The sequence below is a fragment of the Erigeron canadensis genome, chromosome 3, assembly GCF_010389155.1.
Source record: "Erigeron canadensis isolate Cc75 chromosome 3, C_canadensis_v1, whole genome shotgun sequence".
Classification (NCBI taxonomy): domain Eukaryota; kingdom Viridiplantae; phylum Streptophyta; class Magnoliopsida; order Asterales; family Asteraceae; genus Erigeron; species Erigeron canadensis.
The window spans coordinates 43,818,915-43,841,190 of record NC_057763.1 but is presented as its reverse complement, the minus strand read 5'-3'; the positions used below and the strand labels follow the sequence as shown (position 1 = coordinate 43,841,190).

At 36.0% G+C, this 22,276-nt stretch overlaps 1 protein-coding gene and 1 pseudogene across 1 annotated transcript; one reads left to right on the top strand and one right to left on the bottom strand.

Annotated features, from left to right (window-relative positions):
- Positions 1-254: 254 nt before the first annotated feature.
- On the bottom strand, positions 255-2,095 carry LOC122593276 (cytochrome P450 710A11-like). Its single transcript, XM_043765665.1, has one exon. It carries the CDS (start codon positions 1,987-1,989, stop codon positions 484-486), a length of 1,506 nt encoding a protein of 501 aa, XP_043621600.1. The 5' UTR covers positions 1,990-2,095; the 3' UTR covers positions 255-483.
- A 9,143-nt stretch (positions 2,096-11,238) lies between these two features.
- LOC122590978 lies at positions 11,239-16,953 on the top strand (annotated as a pseudogene).
- The last annotated feature ends 5,323 nt before the right edge of the window (positions 16,954-22,276 follow it).

The following is a 22,276-nucleotide window of genomic DNA, read 5'->3' as shown; positions in this document are numbered from 1 at the left end:
GTACACTATATCCAATTACAGTAAATAAGACAAAGTTCTCAATAATTTCAATAATGAAAAGTATGGACTAAAATTCTATATATACCAAAATAAATTAAAGTTCTATATTAGGCCAAAGTTGTCTGTCTTTCATTTATAATAGGAACTTGCCGTTGAATAATTAACATGATGCCGTTCAAAAATAAGAATAATTAACATGATCGGTTAAACCAGTTTCCCATATAATCCAAATTTACCGAAAAACATACACCACATAACATGAATCAAGGTTTTATTATTCGGCCAATAATCAATCCAATACCAATAGAAAGAAATAAAAATTTCAAAAAAAGAGGTTTTCCAGTTGTAACAAATGAAAAGAGACAACCAAGTTTGACCACCTAATCACAATCCAACAACTGTATACCCAAAATAAATAAATCCATCCAAAAACCAACAAACAACACAATACCAAACATGTTTTTCTTCCCCCCTTTTTCACAGTCACGAGAAACACGGAAAACGACTACATCTAAGTGACAACACAATTCTGCAATCATCACGTGGACTGATGGTAGGGATATACGTGATCTCATCACAGCCGTCCGATCTTACTCTTTTGAAGTCAAACAATGAAGTGAACATCGCGATAAACAAGATCAAATGATTTACTGCATACTTCTGTCCTACACATTGGTGGGACCCTGCTCCAAATGCCAAGTAATTTTTCTTGTAAACACGGTCTTCACACCGGGGCTCTAAAAACCGGTCCGGGTCAAACCGGTCCGCATCCACGAACCCTTGGAACGAAGACTCGTAAACGGACGGAAAGACTATCGCACCCTTTGGGATGGTGTAGGTTTCTGTTAACTGGAAATCTTCTCCAGCTACATGTGGGACCAATGTAGCTGGCGCGCGAAATCTAATGATCTCGCGCGCCACCGCATCCGTGTACTTCATTTCCCTCAACTCATCGGCTGTTATCGTTCTATCGGATTCGGGTTTCCAGAAACCCGAAACCTCTTGTCTTACCTTTTCTAAAACGTCTGGGTGTGAATCTAGTAATGTAACGGCCCATAGCAGCGAAGAAGTGGAAGCATCCTGTGAAGCGAATAAAAAGTCAAACAAATGACCCCCGATTTCCAAACTACTAGTGTGGGGCAGGGTAGTCTGACCCTCCCCGCCTGCTTCGTCGATTTCTCGGATGACATCTTGCATCCAGAAATCAACCAAACAGATAGGGTCCGCACCCGACTTCATTTTTTTCTTACTTTCTGAAGCACACACCGCCAGGGTTTCAACCAGTCTAGAAACCGCCAGTCGGGCGTTTCTAAACGCAAACCCTGGCAGATCTATAGGCAACTTCATTAGCCCAACATTGAAAAAATTGTAATCCACCTCAAAACGTTTCCGTGACTCCTCGCTTAAATACGGGCCCACGAAAACGTTTTGACTCGTCTCGAGATTCATGTCTCGAGACAAAAACCTTAAAGGGAAAGGTTTGGTACCGGCATCCGGTACATCCATCCAAGACCTGAGATGTTTCAAAATAATATGTTGTTGTAACTGGGTATAAGTGGAAAGAGCCTTTGGTGTAAAATTTGGTGCAATACGACGTCGTAAATCTTTATGTTCTTGACCCATCATATAAATCAAATTATGCTCACCAAATAACTTCTTCCCGAAAGGGTGGCCCACAAGATGAAAAGCGTCTGGGCGAACGTTTGCAAAGACTTTATGAGATAAGTCCGTTGACCGGATAAAAACAATGAATTTTCCGATAATATAGTTTACCGAAAACCCAGAGGATTCGGCTAAAACAGATTGATCAACCCAAAACGACGTCGGATTGCGTACTAACGAAATAGCGTTACCAACAAAAGGTAAGACAAGATTTGGACCCGGGACGAAACGTTTTTTCTTCAAGTAAAGAACTTGTTCCAGTAAGATCAAAAATGCAACGAAGGATAAAATGTAAGGCGTTACATACGCCAAAATGCTTTTCTCCATATTTTTTTTTCCTTTTATGAAAATAATAATAACAACATAGAGATAGCGATTTTATGTTTTGATAAAAGAAGAAGAAGAAGAAGAAAAAAGAGAGGAGAGAGTAGATGTGTGGAAGGTGGTGGAAAGAAAATAAATGTTTTAAGGAGTGGGGTGTGAATACAGCTACATAAAACAGATGTTTGAGGTGGAGGTTTGTCAGCTCCTTTCCTTGACGACAATTCTTGTGGTGGCCGCCTATGTCTTGTCAGCATTTACCTTTTATATCCATTTTTAAGGTGGTTTACCGGTGGTTATATGATTAAAAGAAATAAAATAATATGTTTTTTTAGTTTATATATAATTAATTTTTGAGAATATAAAAATAATAAATTTTTTTAACCAAATAACCTAATAATTCTTTTAATCTAATCATAAGATGATGACAAATGAAAAAATCACGAGACAAAATCAGAAAAGAGAATTAGTGGATATCACATGTCACCTTCTTAATGTATTAGGAGGATTATTAAACTATTTGGTTAGAAGAATTTATCATATTCCTTGATAATAATCTAGTCTTTATAACAATGTCAAAATCGTGTATTTGACACAGGTCTAATATAAAACAAGTATTAAAGTAAAACAAATAAAACAATAATTTTTTTTAACTGAAAATCAACGTGCATTATGAAAATTATCGTGCATCAATTGTTTCGTGAATCTTCATACATCAATTCAACCATGATCTAAAGATCAAAATCTTGTGATTCTTGTCCTAGTTGTTTTACCTTAATATTTGTTTTAGAATACCCAAACCATACATCATATATATATAAAAACATCTATATTATCTTTAAAAATTTTAGAAAGAGTTATTGAATGAAATTTATGTCTCAATAATAACTTAAAAATCCTTTAAACCATTAGATAGATGACATGTAATGAAAATTAAAAAAAAAAACAAGAGTAAAAAAGAGATTTTATAAAATTCATATGTTATCATCTTATATTTTTTAAGAAAAATTTAAACTAATTTTAAGATATATCATTTCCTTTCAAGAAATAAATAATTTAAAAGTCATTTTATTAAAAAAAATATATAATTTCACAAAAGTTTCACATGTAATTGTCTTCTACATCTATAGCAGTGTTTTTGGAACGCTAGTCGTTTCATAAGCCTCAAATGACCAAAATCGAAATTATACATATTGATTAAGTGGGATCATTTTTGTTTTTACGAGATTTGAATCGTAATGTTTGACAGAAATCGAAATTATATGTTACCACACTTTAAGCTATATTTAATCAATGGAATTCGAATAAAATGTTAAAAGCGTGACAAGTTTAAAATGTATATATTTTATACTTTATATAGTAATATATAATAATACTCTAATAAAAGTACGTTACATCTTATATAGATTTGAATTTACTAAAGTAAATGTTAGTGTTAATTATTCATATCATCAATAAAAGTTGAATGTTTAATAAAAAGGAGAAGAACGATTGAAATGCTTAAATTTTATAAGTCATTATTTAGTAACATATTAATTAATACTTTATAGTCAAAAATAAACAGAAGGGGATCCCCTCATGTTAGACTAACATGACTAGTCATGTTAGGCTAATCTTTGTCAATCTGTTTGCGTACCTTTGACCTTCATATTGGTAAAGTTTGACACTATGATTTGAATAGCTGATGTTGCAATAATATCGATCGTCTCGTGAGTTAGAATCAAAAACACTAAAACCATCATCTAAAAACTCAATGAAACTTGCTTTAAGAGTTCGTCTTACATCCATTTGTTGATAAATGCTGTAGGCAACTTATATATAAAAGTATGTTGTTTTGATAAGATGACATGATAATTTTGTGTGAAATTTATATAGATGTGAAGAAGTGTAAATTAAGTTTTAGTTACCCTTATAATGGCCCGGAGGAAGGCACGTGAAATACTATTAAATGCGTAGATGTGTCTCAATTTATATCTAGAGTGGTTCAGCCGTTCAAATAAGTTTCCAGTTATCCATATCTTGTGTAATCATGTCGTGTTTGATATAAAATGGAGCTACCACCTAGCCAATCCTTCATTTGCAGGATAAGATGGTAGTCAGACACTCAGACTTGTAGGAACCAGAGCTGGTCCTGAGTTATCTGATGCTCAGAGCAAAATAGACACAATATGCCCATACAAAAATCAAAATCAAAATGGTTCGATGAATTGGTCGAGTTATAAATACAAACATAAATTTGATAGTCATATTAATTTGATATTTTACTATCTTACATATATACTAATTTGAAAATACCAATTATTTAATCCGTTATCTATTGTATTTTAATAGTCGGTAAGTATTTGATATACGGAGTATCTCATCATACATTTTCTTAGATAATTTAAACTTTAAGATACATGGTTTTTATTGTATGGAAAAATATAGATTGGCAACATTTTAAGTTATCTTACTAACATATTAAAACATATAGAATGAGGTTAAAATTGAAAAGCTTTTAGCTTTGAAGGGTTAGTTTTAAAAATATAGGGTTATAAGTGAAAAAAGAAAAAGCCATCTTATTGCCTTTGTCTTCTTCATTCTAGCCGCATCAATGGTTTCTGCCATTATAGTTCAGACTTTTTTTTTTTTTCAATATTAGCTTCCATAACTAACATACCTTTTTTTATGTCTTAATGAATCTTGTATACCACAGTTTTGATACCTAACTAACCTGGTATAACATAACTTTCTGGAATTTTGATGCCCGCAAGTTTTTCGATAATTTTGACGCTCTGGGCTGTCGCCCTCTTCGCCCGGTAGCAGGGCCGGCCCTGGTAGGAACCTTATGATTCGCCATCTATCTTAGCTTTAACGCAAACGTTCGCAAGTGATTAATTCACGATTGAGACAACGAGGATAAATTTAAGTTGGCTTTTGGATCAAACAGAGGCATCAAAATAAAGAGAAAGAACTGAGGGCTTTGATGATGGTTGGTTCGGAAGAATGAGAGGTTGTGGTTGAAGAGATATCGTCAATTAAGGGAAGTGATATTCGTACAATTTATTTTGATTGATTTACCATAATTGTGCAATACTAACTTGTACAGTCAGTTATACAATTTATACATTGTTATACAATTTGTACATTGGTATACATTCATAAAAAAACTGATAGTACGAATATCACTTCCCATTAAGTAAATTATGTAAATGTGGTGGGTTTTTGTTTGAATTTTAATGGAATTTTGTGGCTAAAAGGTGTTGGAAAGGACATTGGGACATATATCATGTAGGTTATGGTGGAGGATCAAGTGACAAATTTAGCAATATAGAATATATCGTTTGGTATCTTAAATTTGGTTTAATTCAATGTTAGAGCCTTTCATTCAATTTTAAATTTGATCAATGTAGATGTCTTCATTTATCATGTGTTTATTGTGAAAAACTTGTGGAGCAAAATGTTCATCACATGTAAGGTGATTATATAATATATAATATATATATATATATATATATATTTTTTAAAGTTGTTATTAACTTCATATATGTTAACATCCATTTTCCGACCATAAGAAAAATGTGCCTTCAGTTTTTAATTTGTAAATTATTTAGTACTATATAGATTAGAAGCATTTAACCAGGGTTAGTTTGTGTAGACCACCACACAAATGATGGTCATTTTATTAATTTAGTTTTAGGTTGTCATATAATTTCTACGTATCTAGCTATTAATAGAAAGAGAGAAATAGATGTAATGAAATTTCGGATTTTGGTGTTTGGCTAGCTAGTTTTATCTTCAAATCAAAATATATAAATTAAACGTATTAGGTATGCTAATGACTAGTAGAGTAGTAGATAGACTGATGAGACATTTTAGTTTACTAATATGATCGAGGTTCAAATCTTAATTGAGATCTCATGAGGTTTTTTCCGAACTGATGCAATTGGACTATTAGGATATGAGGCTTCATCCGGGTTGGAGCTATAATATAAGTCATTTCTGGAGTTTCAGATTTTGTAATTTGAGATTAATTGGCTGTTAAAAAAACGAATTAGGTATATCATCAAATATCGGATGTAACATCAATCAATGAATACGAAATATCGGATATTCAAAGGTATTGATAGAAATCTAGCAATAGCAATAATTAATGGAAGACTCATCGTCATAAGTAGTATAATATTGTGACTAATACAATTTTGCTCATAACTACTATCAATGTTTAGTTGTTATGATCCGCTTCAAAACAAATCAATTTTAGATACATTTAGGGTTGTCCGAAAGTATCTAGAACATTACAGAGTCTTTTAGAACCGTCCCCTAAGGGCTATCACTAACAAGTTATTACATGTTTAAAAACTTGTACATTATATATTAAAAACCGTCTCTTGATTTTTCTAACAGCAAGGTACAAATTTTAATGCAAACAATTAGTTTTTACTGACAACCCTAAGGGCTATCATTAACAAAACCCTACAAGAATGCTTTGGTAAAGTACTCCGTATAATAATTGAGAAACATAAGAAAACGAAACTTTATAGAAACGTAAAACTCGGGTATTAAAGTTTTATTGCATGAATTAACCTTGAATATTTCGACCATGAGAAATGCTATGGTTATTCGTTTACAAGTAAATCTTTACAGAAGTGGCTGATAAAACGTAAACTATTTTATAATATTAACCTTATATATCAATGATTGATATATAGGGTTAATATCAATCCTTGATACATAGGGGAAACGGGTCACCGAGGGCCTCCGTGACCGGAACACGGGTCACCGAGGGCACCATTTGACCGGAACACGTGTACGGGTCATTGGGGGTACCTTTGATCGGAACACGGGTCACTAGGGGCACCATTTGACCGGGTACAAGGGTCACCAGGGGCATCATTCATAGGGGGGCCCTGTGGTCGAAAAACGGGTCACCGGGAGCACCTTTTGACCGGAGTACCCGTGACCAGAACACAGGTCATTGGGGGCATGCTCGACCGGGGGCACCATTTGACCTGGGAGACAGGTAACCGGGGGCAAATTTATCAGTTTCTCTCGTGACCCTAGTCAATTTTGGTGATATGTCGATCTGAATCGATCCATATGGATCATGGATCGATCCAAATAATTAAATGGATAAATAAAGCAATCTATTGGATTATTAAATGGATATTATTTTTGATCCAATAAGTGATATAAATGGATTGGATCAGATCGGATTTGGATCAATATCCAATCCATTGCTAGCCCTATATTAATCAGTAAGATTATGAACCACCATTAGTCCTTGTGGGGATGGTTTTTGTCTAAAATCTAAACCTTAAGATAAATATTAAGATATACCCCCTCAATTATTACATTATAATTAAGTAGGTTCATCCATCCTTTTGTTGAGAATGTCATACATTTGGACTATCATTAGCAGAGCTGATCCAACATTTTTTTGTGGCCTTAAATGAAATCGATTATGGAGGCCTTTCTTTTAAAATCTCTAACAAAGTTCTTCTCTTTTATTCGGGCATAAGATACAAGTTCGAAGTTCAAAACCAAATAATGAGACGGTGATTTAGTAAACATAATAAATACATAAAGAAATTATGTGAGATAAATCATTATTACTAATCAAAATCAATACATAGAAGAGATAATGTATTTAAGATAAATTAAAAGAAGCCATAGAGGATGGAACTATCTCATTGAAAATTCATTTGACCTATGGTTGGAGACTTGGACTGATTGTTTCTTAATTCATTATACATGCATATATTTGTGGTGTACTAATGGCTACTTTCTTATGTTAAAATTCCAAGTAAAAAAAGCCTTGTGTAAAAAAATTTAAAAGTTTATATATTTAAATTTGTGGCCTTATAAATTATACCTAAAGCTCCCACGTAACCCATAATTCCATAAATATAGTAGAGCCGGCAGTGACCATTAGTCATGTGCTTCTGTTGTCCTTAATTAGGACAACGTGCAAATTATATCATGTGTGTAAAAACGGTTCATTTGTCAAGAACTGAAATGACGTTGTTTTACTATGAAAAAGCACATCATATGTAAAACGTTGGCAACTCTGTATGAACTAAAACATAGATAACATGTACTAATTAAACTAGTAGTTCATGGATATTATGCTATCGGTAGTAACATTAAACATTGTACTTGTTATATTATGCTTCTTCAAATGGAGGGGACAATATAGGTTTTTTGGGATCGATTCATCTTCATGAATAATGATGTGTTATACTAAAAGAGTAAAACAAAGTCTTAGAATGATTTATCATTTTACTTTAGGAATATTTGATGGTGATAAATGAAGACGTGTCATACTCATATATCTCATACTCGTACTATCTCTAAGTATCATGTACAAAATTAGCATACAGTTTTAGATTAATCATTCACTCTCAATCGATAAAGATAACTTATATCTATTTATTAAAAGTGTTTGATACTTATCTAGGACAATAAAAGATAATAAAGTGAAGTAGTGAACATTTATTTTTGGATGGAAGGAGTATGAGTTTCTTATTTTCATCAAGTGGACGTGAAAAAGAAATGGAGATTATTACTTGTTAGGTTGATAATGAAGCTGATCTGTGTTTCGCCCCGTATGGCGGTATATAGATTGCTAACCCATATCGAGTTTGGACATATGATGCCTTTCTATACATTTGTGGCAATAGATTTCCTTCCCTTTCTAGATGTAGTAGATTACACTAAATTAAAGTAGCAAAGTTTTAAGATCATCTACCAACCATTTCACTCAAATGCACCAAAACATAACATCCACTCAATTGGTATATCACATGAATATTGTTAGGATTATGAGATGTTTTGGTCTTATTTCTAGTCTAAAAATGAATGTGAAAAAATCATTATTATTTGGACTTGGAATCAATCAGATGGAGGTGGAGCATGTCGCTAATCAGATGGGGTATAAAACAAGATACATTCTCTCTCTCTTACTTGGGTTTCCCTCTTGGCGTGAACATGAGAATTTGCCGTTATTGGCAACAAGTTATTGATATCTTTCAAAAATGTCTTTCTAAATGGAAGGCAAAAACTCTATCAATTGGCGGCAGATTAAATTTGGTATAATCAGTTTTATCAAGTCTCTCATTATATTTTTTCTCATTGTTTAAAGTCCCTGACAAAATAATAGACCAATTGGAACGAATTCGAAGACGGATTGTTTGGGCAGGCAAAGGCGACAGAAACTCCATTAGCTGGGTCGCTTGGAATGATGTTGTGGCACCAAAAGTGTTGGGTGGTCTTGGATTGGGATCTTTGAAAGGTGCTAATGCTGCATTACTATTGAAATGGTGGTGGCGTTATAAACACGAGTCGAATAGACTTTGGAGGCGTGTGGTGCTTGCTTTACATGGAAATCTGGTTGTGGATCTTGATATACCAGTCAACAAGAAATTGGGGGGGGGGGGGGGGTTATGGAAATCAATTTTCAACGCTAAATCAGTGTTTTCCATAAGAGATGTGGACTTACAGCCACACATAAATGCAAATGAGTTCAAAATTTTAGATTTGAAGATAAAGTTCGACCCGGCTATTGTTCACAATTCACATCCCAACTATCATTGGAACAATTGGGTTCCAAAGAAGGTGAATATAAGAAATTGGAGAGCAAATCGAGACAGATTTCCGACTTTAATTCAACTCAATAAAAGGGGGATTACAATGATGTCTTTATCTTGTGTTAGGTGTAATCTTGCCGATGAATCTCTTGATCATATTCTCACGGCATGTCCTTTTTCCATGGAGGTTTGAGATTTAATTGGATCTTGGTGTAAGGTAAACTCTTTTTATGCTTTTCATGTTCATGACTTATGCATCTTTCATTATTCTCGAGCTGGGGATAAAAATTGGAAGAAAATGCTCAATGCCATTATTCTTATTACCATTTGGAGTCTCTGAAAATCGAGGAATGATACGGTGCATAATATCGTATTTTCTACAGCTCATATGATCTTTGAAGAGATTAGATCCATGACATTTATATGGATTCCGAATAGAGCTAAAAAAGTGGAGTTAGATTGGGATAGTTGGTATAGTAAGCCATGTATTTCTTGATTGGTTTTACGTTTATTCTGTTGTTTGTTTATGTACCTATCTTTATGCTAGCTTCTTGCTAGTTTGAGTTATTAATAATACTTCACTTTCGCCATTAAAAAAAAAAATTGGTATATCACACTGAGATTGGATTACAAAGTTGTAAAGTTCCAACTTTGCCCAAATAGGTGCTAAATGTACCCTTTGCCAAAGTCCAGAAGTAAGAACAATTCAAAGGAAAACATATTGTAAAACCCCAAACTAAAAAGCAACCCAACTTTGCTACCACCATTTTTTTGTCCTCTTGGTATATTTAAATAGGGTTAGTAGTTTAAAGTTTGTTGTTAAAAAAAAAAGCAACCCAACTAGCTATTGTTAGTGATCAGTCAATTATTCAATATCCTTTAGACGTGCCCTGCCTCAGTATAAAAAGCAGCAACATCAAAAGTCACAATATTTCCATTCAAAGTTTCAAACACCAGCAACGTCCTATTCATGTTCAAACTTTGTCCCATCTTTCCTAGTACCGTTACCTTTATCGATAAAGACTATGTGTATGGGTAAATAAATATAAAGCTTTAATAATGGAATTAAGCTCATAATTTCCAGATAAAAATTAAAGTTAAAAATGTGGATTTTGAATTTTCACTTTTCTGTAACCATCTACGATTTGTTTTTAGTTTGTTAATTTCAGGAAGGAGTCTTTTTACTGTCGAATATCACTATGTACATCTTATCATCTCATGCTTGTTCCTGACTGATTTAGATACTGTTGTTATATGATTCGAAAACAATCCAGTTATCCGTTTCAAAGTTCATAAAATATTACTCTACCATTTTAAAAGTCTATAAATTCTACATTTGTCCAAGTTGATAATATAAAAGTTCATGACAGAATTCGAACATGCATATAAAGTGAGGGGATAAGCTTTGTACACTTTAAAGAATGCAATTCAACCCGTTGAACAACTATTTCCTCTAGATTAGTGTATAACATAACAAGGATGAAATGAGTAGTGTAAAACAAATACCTAAAATTAAAAAAGCGCAAACGGAGTCGAACAAATCATAACATTTTGGACCAATAATGTTATTCTTACTTTTGAGTTTTGGCCCATAACATAAAAAGGCTAATCGACACTGAGTTGGACTTATAACATTAGTCCATTTTGCTACCAATAGGTTCAGTAAATACTAGTAGCATCGCATCTAAATTCAGTTCAATTGCATCTACTTTTAATATCAATCACTCAATTCTGTAACCAAATACATACACACACCAAACTCCATTTGAGTTTGTCTTTTAATGTGCGTACAACAACTAAAAAAGGTAAGAAAGTAAAAAAGTGAAGGCATAATAATTTGGAAGAAGATGGTGGTGAAGGTATACGGACCAGCATACGCATCCCCAAAACGGGTCCTGCTTTGTCTTGTTGAAAAACAGGTCGATTTCGAGCTGGTGCCCGTCAATCTCCGAGCTGGCGAAAATCGAAATCCAGACTTCCTCAAATTACAGGCACCCTTATTATATCATTTACTATCTTCAATTGTCACTCTTATTATGATTCTTATATTACTAGAATTTTAATTTCAATATTTGTTATTTTGATAAACTTTTTGATGACGATGATGAACCGACAGCCGTTTGGATCACTTCCCGTAATTCAAGATGGTGATTACACTCTCTTTGGTAAGTCTTTAATTATTAATTGTATAAATTAAATTATTTGTTTATTACTATATCAGGGAAAATTGCATGTCATCTTATCTTATTAATTTTTTTATTACTCGTATATCATTGTTCACCTTTTCTCAAACTAATTATGACTGAAAAAAAAAAAGTTAAAATATAAATACTCCTTCCGCCCCTTTTTTATTCTCCAACCTTATGATTTATGTTCATATCAAAAAAATTGTCTATTAAAATTTCGCACTAGGCATGTAACATTTTGGGGGTGGATAGTGAATGGGTTCGGAAACGGATACCTCCATCGGTTAGGCCTAGGGATGTGCAAATGGCCCGACCCGCGAAAACCCGGCCCGACCCGCGACCCGCGAATGCATGAAAATCGAAACCGTGATCCGGCCCGTGAAGGTCCGGGCCGGTTCGGGTCGGGTACGGGTGGGTCGCGGGCGGGTTACGGGTTTCCTTCACTTTTTTTCGGTTTTTGCCTTCACCCAACCCGGCCCGGCCCGCGTGACCCGTGACCTGCGAAAACAACAAATGCGTGACCTGTGACCCGGCCCGTTTGGGCTTCGGGTGGGTCGGTTCGGGCCGATTCCGGGTCGGTTCCGGGTCGGGCGCGGGTCAACAATTTTTTTGCTCATCCCTAGTTAGGCCTTTTACATTTTAGTCAAAAGACTTTGGAAACATAAAATCTCTGTAATAAATAAAAGACAATTGTCTTTCAAAAATATTTTTTGAAAAATTATGATGTGACAAGTCTACATTTTTTCTTAAATGATCTTTATTTTAATTATGATGTCATAAATATATTACAATATTTTTAATTAAAAATAACTCACTAAATACTTATTTAAAGTTCCTAATCTTTTATTACAAACAAAGAAATTTTTTTTAATAATTATTATGTTATTCAATTCATCATTTCCATATCGATTTATAATATATTAATGACAAAAGTTACATGCATATTTTATAATTTTATAATTTTAATTAAAACGCTCGGGTTGAACCTGGTTAAATTCGTTAGTATATAGTAAGATACCAAGGTGTCCTGATGGTTACTTTTTATGGTTGTCCTTACAAAAGTCTCAGTTCGAATACTCTCGGTAAACATCTTGGGTTATTAGGGAAAGAATTCTGAAAAGGTAACGGGGATATCCTAGTTAAGTCACATGTATCTGGGTCAAAAAGTTACCCTTACGGACATAATCTGAACAAGGAAAATCTCATCCATTTTTTTAAGTGAAATATATAGTAAGGTGGGGGATATTTGTGAACAAATCTACAATCTATTTTTAAACTTGTTGATCCATCTGACCAAAAAGCAAGGTTTTATTGATATTGAAATATGTTTTTTTTTTTAATAAATATTTTAGATAAAAGTTTGATCGATACATCTCGTATGTAATACTTTGCTGTCAACATATTGATATTCCCAAGTTATGTTTTCAATCAAACAGAATCAAGAGCCATTATACGCTATTATGCTGAAAAATACAAATCACAAGGAACCGACTTACTTGGAAAGACAACGGAGGATCAAGGTCTTGTGAACCAATGGCTAGAAGTTGAAGCAAACAACTATCACCCCCCACTTAACAATCTGGTGCTCCACATTATGTTCAGTCCGGTATTTGGGTTTGCAAGAGATGAGCAGCTGATCAAAGAAAGTGAAGAGAAGCTGGGGAAAGTGTTGGACATATATGAGGACCGGCTATCAAAAAGTAAGTATTTGGCTGGTGATTTCTTTAGCCTTGCAGACCTTAGTCACATTCCTTTTACAAGCTACTTGGTTGGTCGTATTGGGAAGGAGTATATGATCAAAGAAAGGAAACATGTGAGTTCTTGGTGGGATGATATTAGTAGCAGGCCTTCTTGGTCCAAGGTTCTTGAAATCTGCAAGGACTACAACCCACTAGCATAGAGGTTTGTTTGTGTTGGACTCGGTTCGGTGCCCCAGTATGTTTTTCAAGTGCTTGTTATTTCAAGTTGGAATAAAGGCCCTCCATTTAGAGTCATGTTTGTATAAAAAATAAGGCACGCGAGTCATGTAAGTGTTTTTATATGTCCCCTCTAGTATTTGAATGCTGATTTGGTCTTGGTTTAATATGTGTATTGTGTAATGTGACGAGACTCGGACATTTTGTAGTGGGTTAGAAATGGTGATGCTTGAGACATGTAGTTCATGAAGCTTTTCAGCATCCAATCAAAGAACACCTCCTGAACCCATACTTCGAACGACTTCCCTCTCCATATAACAGGAAACTTTTCATTAATGGTCATACCAGATTTTACCAGTATACCGACCACATCAAAAGAAATATTCTCATCCTTGTGCTCAGCTGTCGAACCTTGATTTTTTTCACCATACCTTGCAGCAACGGTGTCACATATATAAGTTGTCTTCCCACAAGGACGGTGGAATGCCTAGAACTTTGATCCATGCTATTCTTTCAAAAGTGACATGTTGTTCTTCCCACCATTTTAAGGAGAAAAACCACTTCTCCCAGATGTTCATATCATCCAAAAATGCTTTTGCATCTTCATTGGTTCCGAAAGAGACAATAATGCGTAGCCCACCCAAATATCTTATGACCAGTACTTGATCTTTGTCCAACGAAAGCAACTTTTTCCTTTCCTAGTATCCTTTACCTAAAATAAAGACTATGTATATGGGTAAATAATACAAAGCTTTAATAATGGAATTATGGAAGCTCATAATTTCCAGAGATAGAATTTTCGAACTTTCACTTGGGCTTTTGAATTTTCACGGCTTTCTGTAACCATCTATGATTTGTTTTAGTTAGTATTAACACACCGAAATAGATTTACTTGTATTACTCAGGAAGGAGTCTTTTTACTGTCGAATACCACTATGTACATCTTATCATCTCATGCTCGTTCCTGACTGATTTAGATACTGTTGTTATATGATTCAAAACAATCCAGTTATCCGTTTCAAAGCTCATAAAATATTACAATAAAGTTTATGACTTAACAATATTCATCTACCATTTTAAAGTCTTTAAATTCTACATTTGTCCAAGTTGACTATATAAAATTTCATGACAGAATTCGGATATGCATATAAAGTGAGGGGATAAGTTATGTACACTTTAAAGAATGCAATTCAACCCGTTGAACAAATATATCCTCTAGATTAGTGTATAACATAGCAAGGATGAAATCATTGAACTGAATTTAGATGCTACTAGTATCTACTGAAAGTATTGGTGGCAAAATGGGCTAATGTTATGAATAAGTCCAACTCATTGTCAATCACCATCAAGGCCTTTTTTTTTTGTTATGGGCCAAAATTTTACGATTTGTTCAACTCCCTCTGCGCTTTTTTAATTTTAGGTAGGGTAATGATATTCGTATAACATATTTTGATTCGGAATACATTGTACAAGTTACTATAACACATGTGTGGTAGATTTATCACAATCTGTGGTACAAAACTTCCTTGCTTTTAATATCAATCACTCAATTTTGTAACCAAATACATACACACACCAAACTCCATTTGAGTTTGTCTTTTAATGGTCCTGCTTTGTCTTGTTGAAAAACAGGTCGATTTCGAGCTGGTGCCCGTCAATCTCCGAGCTGGCGAAAATCGAAATCCCGACTTCCTCAAATTACAGGTTCCCTTATCATATTACACACTATCTTTTATCATCTATCTTTAATGGTCACTTTTATTAGAATTATTATATTATATATGGTCACTTTTATTAGAATTTTATTGATATATATATTTGTTAATTTGATAAATTTAATCATCATGATGAATCGATAGCCATTTGGATCAGTTCCTGTAATTCAAGATGGTGATTACACTCTCTTTGGTAAGTGTCAAAATTTAAACAAAAAAAAAAATTTAAATCCATTGTCATTATTATCAGAGAAAATTAAATTGCATGTCATAATATCCTCCGTCCCTTTCGTATTGTCCAACCTTATTTTTAACATTTTCGAGTATGTTCGTATCATAATAATTATCTATTTAAAATAATAGGTTTACTATTTTACCCCTAATAATTTATTGACAGTTTGTTAACATTTTATTTGAGTCTTGTATTTTCTATCTTCAATCGGGGTAAATTTGGAATTTATTGCCAGACGAAGTAAGGTGGCCTAGTGGTCAAGACACTCGGTGTCTTCAAAAGAGGTTTCTGGTTCGAACCGTGTATGTAACGTTTTGGGGGTGGATAGTGAATGGGTTTAAAAACGGTCATCGGATTAGGCCGCTTAGATTAGAGTCGAGCTACTCATCCTCCCTCGGCACCATCCATTTAAAGTAAAATAGTCATCACCAAGGTGTCCTAGTGGTTAATCTACAATCTAATTTTTAGTTCTTGTTCCATCTGATGACCAAAAAACAAGGTTTATTTGTTGATGTTGAAATACGTACTGTATGTTTTTCTTTTAAGTAATCAAATACTCTGTAATAGTCTCGTATTTTACTTTGCTGTCAAGTGTCAACATATTAATATTCCCGAGTTGTGTTTTCAGAATCAAGAGCAATTATGCGCTACTATGCTGAAAAATACAAATTACAAGGAACCGACTTACTTGGAAAGACAACGGAGGATCAAGGTCTTGTGAACCAATGGCAACTATCACCCCCCACTTAACAATCTGGTGCTCCACATTATGTTCAGTCCGGTATTTGGGTTTGCAAGAGATGAGCAGCTGATCAAAGAAAGTGAAGAGAAGCTGGGGAAAGTGTTGGACATATATGAGGACCGGCTATCAAAAAGCAAGTATTTGGCTGGTGATTTCTTTAGCCTTGCAGACCTTAGTCACATTCCTTTTACAAGCTACTTGGTTGGTCGTATTGGGAAGGAGTATATGATCAAAGAAAGGAAACATGTGAGTTGTTGGTGGGATGATATTAGTAGCAGGCCTTCTTGGTCCAAGGTTCTTGAAATCTGCAAGGACTACAACCCACTAGCATAGAGGTTTGTTTGTGCTGGACTCGGCGTGGTGTCCCAGTATGTTCTTCGAGTGCTTGTTACCTTCAAGTTTGAATAAAGGCCCTAGTACTTGAATGCTGATTTTCTCTTGCTTTAATATGTGTAATGTGACGAGACTCGGACAGTTTGTAGTACGTGTATTAGCAATGGTGATGGTTCACACTTGTCTTGCTTCAGTTGTGACTCTTTTTATTGGTAAGTTTGAAAAGTATTATTGTATCTATGGAATGGTATAGATCACAGAGTATATGGTTGAAAGTATCAATAGTTAGATGAAATCAATGATTTAGATTAAATGTGATTGAAACGTTAGAAATATAAAACTTTTGAAATATCAAACTTCTGTTATGGGGGATCAAAGTGTTTGAAAGTCATAAGTTGATTTCAAACGTTGTGGTGAGTTTGATATTTTGATGATGAGTGGCTTGATTCCCCTATATTTCGGAAAGTTTTGTATATTTGGATTTTTAACCGTTAATTCATTGATAATTTATTTAATGGAATGGACTTCCCTTATAATGAAACTATATTTCATAATGTGTTTGCTTAAACTTCTAAAGGAACTCCAACTCAAAATCGAAAATTCCAAGGTATTTGTTTACTGTAGTTCGCTTACACCCATGTGTTCGGGTTCGTCCATTTGTTTGTTTAACAAGGTACAATATTTCTATACTTTATTTAAACCCATGTGTAACATTTGTTCTACTTATAAAGTCCAGCTATTCGAGATAATCTAATGTCAAAAACAACCTCATACGACCATATGCTTTTGAATGCATATAGTATGGGGTTGGGGTAGCCTAAGCCCCCTATTTAGCTTAATTTCAAGAAAAAAATCCAATGAAATCACAACCAAAGTTTGAACTTTAAAGAGCCACATTTTAGGGCCATTGCCTATAAATTATGGGTATTTTTCATTATGTAGCATAATAAGAGCAAGTAGTTAACATCATTCTCTTGGGAAACAAATATCAAGAGTTTAATCTTTTATCTATCAGTTTGATAAAATTTAAAAATAACCTAAGCCTCAATCAATTGTAATAATAACTAAAAATAGAGAGATCATAATAAATCTTTTCTGTTAATATTCCCCCTCAGCTTGAGCGTTGATAGGTAGTGACGTTCAAGCTGGACCTGAATGTTTCAAATAGATGTCTCGGTAACCCCTTTGTGAAGATGTCTGCATATTGTTGAGAAGAGGGGATGTGGAGTACTCTAATATGGCTAAGCCGCACCTTCTCAAGAACGAAGTGAATATCCATCTCTACATGCTTTGTGCGTTGATGCTGAACGGGATTACCTGACAAGTAAACTGCAGAAACATTGTCACAGAAGACTATCATAGCCTTGTGAGTTGGAGTACACAACTCAAGAAGAAGATTCCGAATCCATGTAGCTTCAGCAACCGCATTTGCCACCCCCTATACTCGACTTCTGCACTAAACCGAGAGATAGTCGCTTGACGCTTGGATGACCATGAAATGAGGTTGTCACCAAGAAAAATGCAATAGCCTGAGGTTGAGCGCATTGTGTCGGGGCATCCCCCCCAATCAGCATCCGAGTATGCAACCAAAAAATTATGTGTGGAGGCTGATAGATGCAAACCCAGATCAATAGTTCCATGAATGTATCTAAGAACTCGTTTCATGAAAGCAAAATGAGTGTCACGTGGGGCATGCATGAATAAACACAGTTGCTGAACTGCATATGATAGGTCTAGTCGAGTGATGGTGAGGTATTGTAGAGCCCCGACAAGACTTCGATATAGCGTGCCATCAGGTAAGGGGTTTCCATCGGAGGCACTGAGTTTGGAGTTGGTATCTACAGGTGTATGACAAGGTTTGCAATTGGTCATGTTGGCTCGATGAAGGATGTCTCTAGCATATTGTGTCTGAGCCATGAACAACGAATGATGATCACGCGTGACAGTAATGCCGAGAAAGTGATGAAGTGAGCCCAAGTCAGATATTGCAAATTCAGCAGAGAGCTTTCCAATGAATCTTTGCAGAAGATTAAGATGACTTGCTGTGAGCACAATATCGTCCACGTACAATAAGAGATAGGCAAGATGACAACCATGTTGATAAATAAAGAGTGATGTGTCACACATGCTATTACGAAATCCCAAAGAAGTGATGAATGCGGAGAACCGAGTGTACCAAGCTCGCGGTGCTTGCTTCAGACCGTATAAGGATTTGTTGAGCCGACAAACATGATGTAGATAGTTGGGATCGACAAACCCAGGAGGTTGATGCATGTAAACTGTCTCTAGTATATGGCCATTAAGAAAAGCATTTTTCACATCCAATTGATGTATCGGCCATGATCGAGATACCGCTAAGGATAACACAGTTCGGATTGTAGCAGGTTTCACAACGGGGCTGAAGGTGTCATTGCAATCTATGCCAACAGTTTGAGATTTGCCATTACAAACGAGTCGCGCTTTGTAGCGCTCCAAGGTTCCTTCAGCTTTGAATTTATGGTGAAACAACCACATGGAGCGAATAACCGGGTTGTTGTCTGGTCTTGGTACTAACGTCCATGTTTGATTAACCTGCAAAGCACTAAATTCATCATTCATGGCGCGAAGCCAGTTAGGGTCCGATAGGGCTTTGATAGGGGAGTTGGGGATTGGCGATATATCGGAATGGATGGAAAGGTTGTAAGGGGGGTTTGGTTTTGAGACGCCAGCCTTGGCTCGTGTCTGCATAGAGTGGGTATTTGTAGGCGGTGGTGGGTTGGCTGACTCAGCTTGTGGCTGTTGATGTGTTGGATTTGTTGTTTCAACTGGTGTTGCATCTGGTTGGGATGAAGCAACCGATGAGCTAGTTGTGTTTGGGGTTGGTGTAGTGGTTTCAACAGAGGGGTAGGATGTGGGAAATAAATGAGGGATGAGTGGAGTAGGGTCATCAAGGAAAGTATAGGATGATGTGGGGCATAGGTCAAGAAAGGGATAAGTGTTTTCATCAAATATCACGTGACGTGAAATATGAACACGTCCTGTGATCGGATCATAACACCTATAGTCGCGGAAGTCGGGCGGGTATCCTAGAAAAACACACTTGGCGTATCTAGGTAATAGTTTATTTGATTGGGTAGAGGACATGTTAGGGTAGCAGGCACATCCAAAAGTACGGATGTGATCGTAGGTGGGATGGCGAAGATAAAGAGAAAGCGGGGGTTTGATTATTTAGGCGTTGTATGGGTAAAATATTGTGAAGGTATGCGGCGGTGTGAAGTGCTTCGACCCAAAATTGGGGTGGTAGGCAAGCACGAACAAGGAGAGAATGCATGATGTCATTTAAGCGACGAAGCATGCGTTCCGAACGTCCATTTTGTTGAGACGTTTGAGGGTAAGCAAATCGAAACAAGAAACCGTTTTGTTCAACAAATGTTTTGAAGTTGTTGTTATCAAATTCTCCTCCTAAGTTGCATTGGAAGGTTTTAATGGGAAGGGAAAATTGGGTTTGGATTAGTTTATGAAATTTGGTGAAAGTGTGAAATGTGTCGGATTTGTATTTGAGTGGGTACACCCATACATAATTTGTGTAATTATCAATTAACACCATATAGTATTTGTAACCAGAATTGCTAACAATTGGTGATGTCCACAAATCACAGTGAATTATATCAAACGGTTTACAAGTATTAGAAGCAGAATCCGAAAATGGCAACCGTTTACTTTTTGACAACTGCCAAGAAGAACAAAAGGATAAATCAACATTTTTATTGTAAGAAATATTAAAAGTGCGAGATAAATGGTGAAGCACAGCTGCTCCGGGATGCCCGAGGCGATCATGCCAAGGAGGATGATTGGCGGAAGAAAGCAATGTGAACTTTGGCTTGGTAAACGGGTAAAGATCTCCACTGCTATTGTGGCGGGAAAGGAGGCGTCCATCCTTGAGGTCCTTCAAGGAAAAACCAAATGGATCAAACTCAACTGAAACCTGATTATCAGTAGTGAATTTACGAACAGATAATAGATTTTTGATGACACATGGTGAGTGAACAATGTTGTTAAGTTTGTAAGTTCGGTTAGGAAGGGTGTATAAGCCATTACCGGAACCCATAACAGGTAAATGCTGACCATTGCCGACAAAAATAGGGCTTTGAGGTAATAACGATGGAGTTAAAATTGAACCTGAATTCGATGTGACATGAGATGTCGCTCCAGAGTCCATGTTCCATTGTGGGTCATGATAATCGAGGTTCAAGTTGGAGAGTGCCATCCCAATGTCAGACGCCCATAAAGCATTTCCAGGTGTAGAAGTAAATCCAGGAGGAGGGGCCTGAGAGTGTTGTTGCGCGACATGGGCCTGTTGCGGATTAGAGGGATAAGGCGGAGGTGTGTAGTGGGCTGGATGGGATGGGTATAGTGTGGGTGGTGGTGTCCATGATGCACCAAAAGATGTCCAGTTAGGCTGTGGGTAGGGATGGGTTTGGGCTGGATAGGATCGGTTTTGGGAATGATGTTGGTTTTGGTAGTTGGACCCCCAAGATCCAGAGCCACGGCCACCCGAATATGAGGCATCACGGTTGTTGTTTCCCTGGCGACCTCCCCTAGCATTATAGCCACGTCCACGAGCGGCTTTAACAGGATCATAGTTCTTTCCCCGATATCCATTGGGATATGGAGAGCGGGTTGAGTCGTTTTGTGTGGGTGCCGAAGTGGGAGGGGTAGAGTGAAGGAGAGCCATGTCGCGGGTAGGATTAGATCTGGCTGCTTGGCGTGATTGTTCATCTTCAATCATGTTTCGAGCAATCTCCCACGTTGGTTTTTCACGATTAATGATGGTTGCAATTGTATCAAATTCAATTGGAAGACCACGTACCATTTGAATGACAAGACGACTATCGCTAACTGGTTGGTCAACATCACGTAGTTGCTCAGCAAGATCTTGCAATGTCTGACAAGAATCATCAAAGGAGGAACATGACTGTAGTGTGGTATTGGTAAACTTTGTCTCGAGGGTGACTGCTCGGGCTTGTTTGTTATTGACAAAGATTTCCTGGATTTTGAGCCATGCATCTCTAGCCGTGAGATCATTGCCGAGAACACGAAGTAACAAATCGTCGGACAGAGTGCTATAGATCCATTGTAGTATGAGGGCATCTAGTTCGGACCATGCTGGAAACATTGGATCAGTTTCATCAGGTGGGTTGGTTCCGTCAATATGATGAAGAACTTTGTAGGCACGAACATGAAGTTTGAATAGTTTAACCCAAGACGAATAGGTTACTTTCTTACCGTCGAGGAATCTGATTTTGTTGTTGATGTTTGTGACGGTATAAGCTGGGTGAAGGGGTTGTTTTTCTAAAGGAGTTTGGCTACTGGAGGGAGGGGGTTCATTGTTGGGAGGGGTGTCACCGTCGACCATGGTGAAGAATAGAAAAGAAAAAAAAAATTAGGTTTTTCTTTTGGCTCTGATTACCATGATAAATATTGAATGATTGTGATTTTTCTTATTGATCGTCCTTCACAAAATACAATCTATATATATAGCTAAAGAAGCTACCTACCATTCCTAGAAAACAGGAAGCCTCAATCAATTGTAATAATAACTAAAAATAGAGAGATAATAAT

Excerpts from the sequence above, each read along its gene's own strand:
- LOC122593276 (XM_043765665.1), bottom strand. The coding sequence starts at position 1,989 with ATGGAGAAAAGCATTTTGGCGTATGTAACGCCTTACATTTTATCCTTC.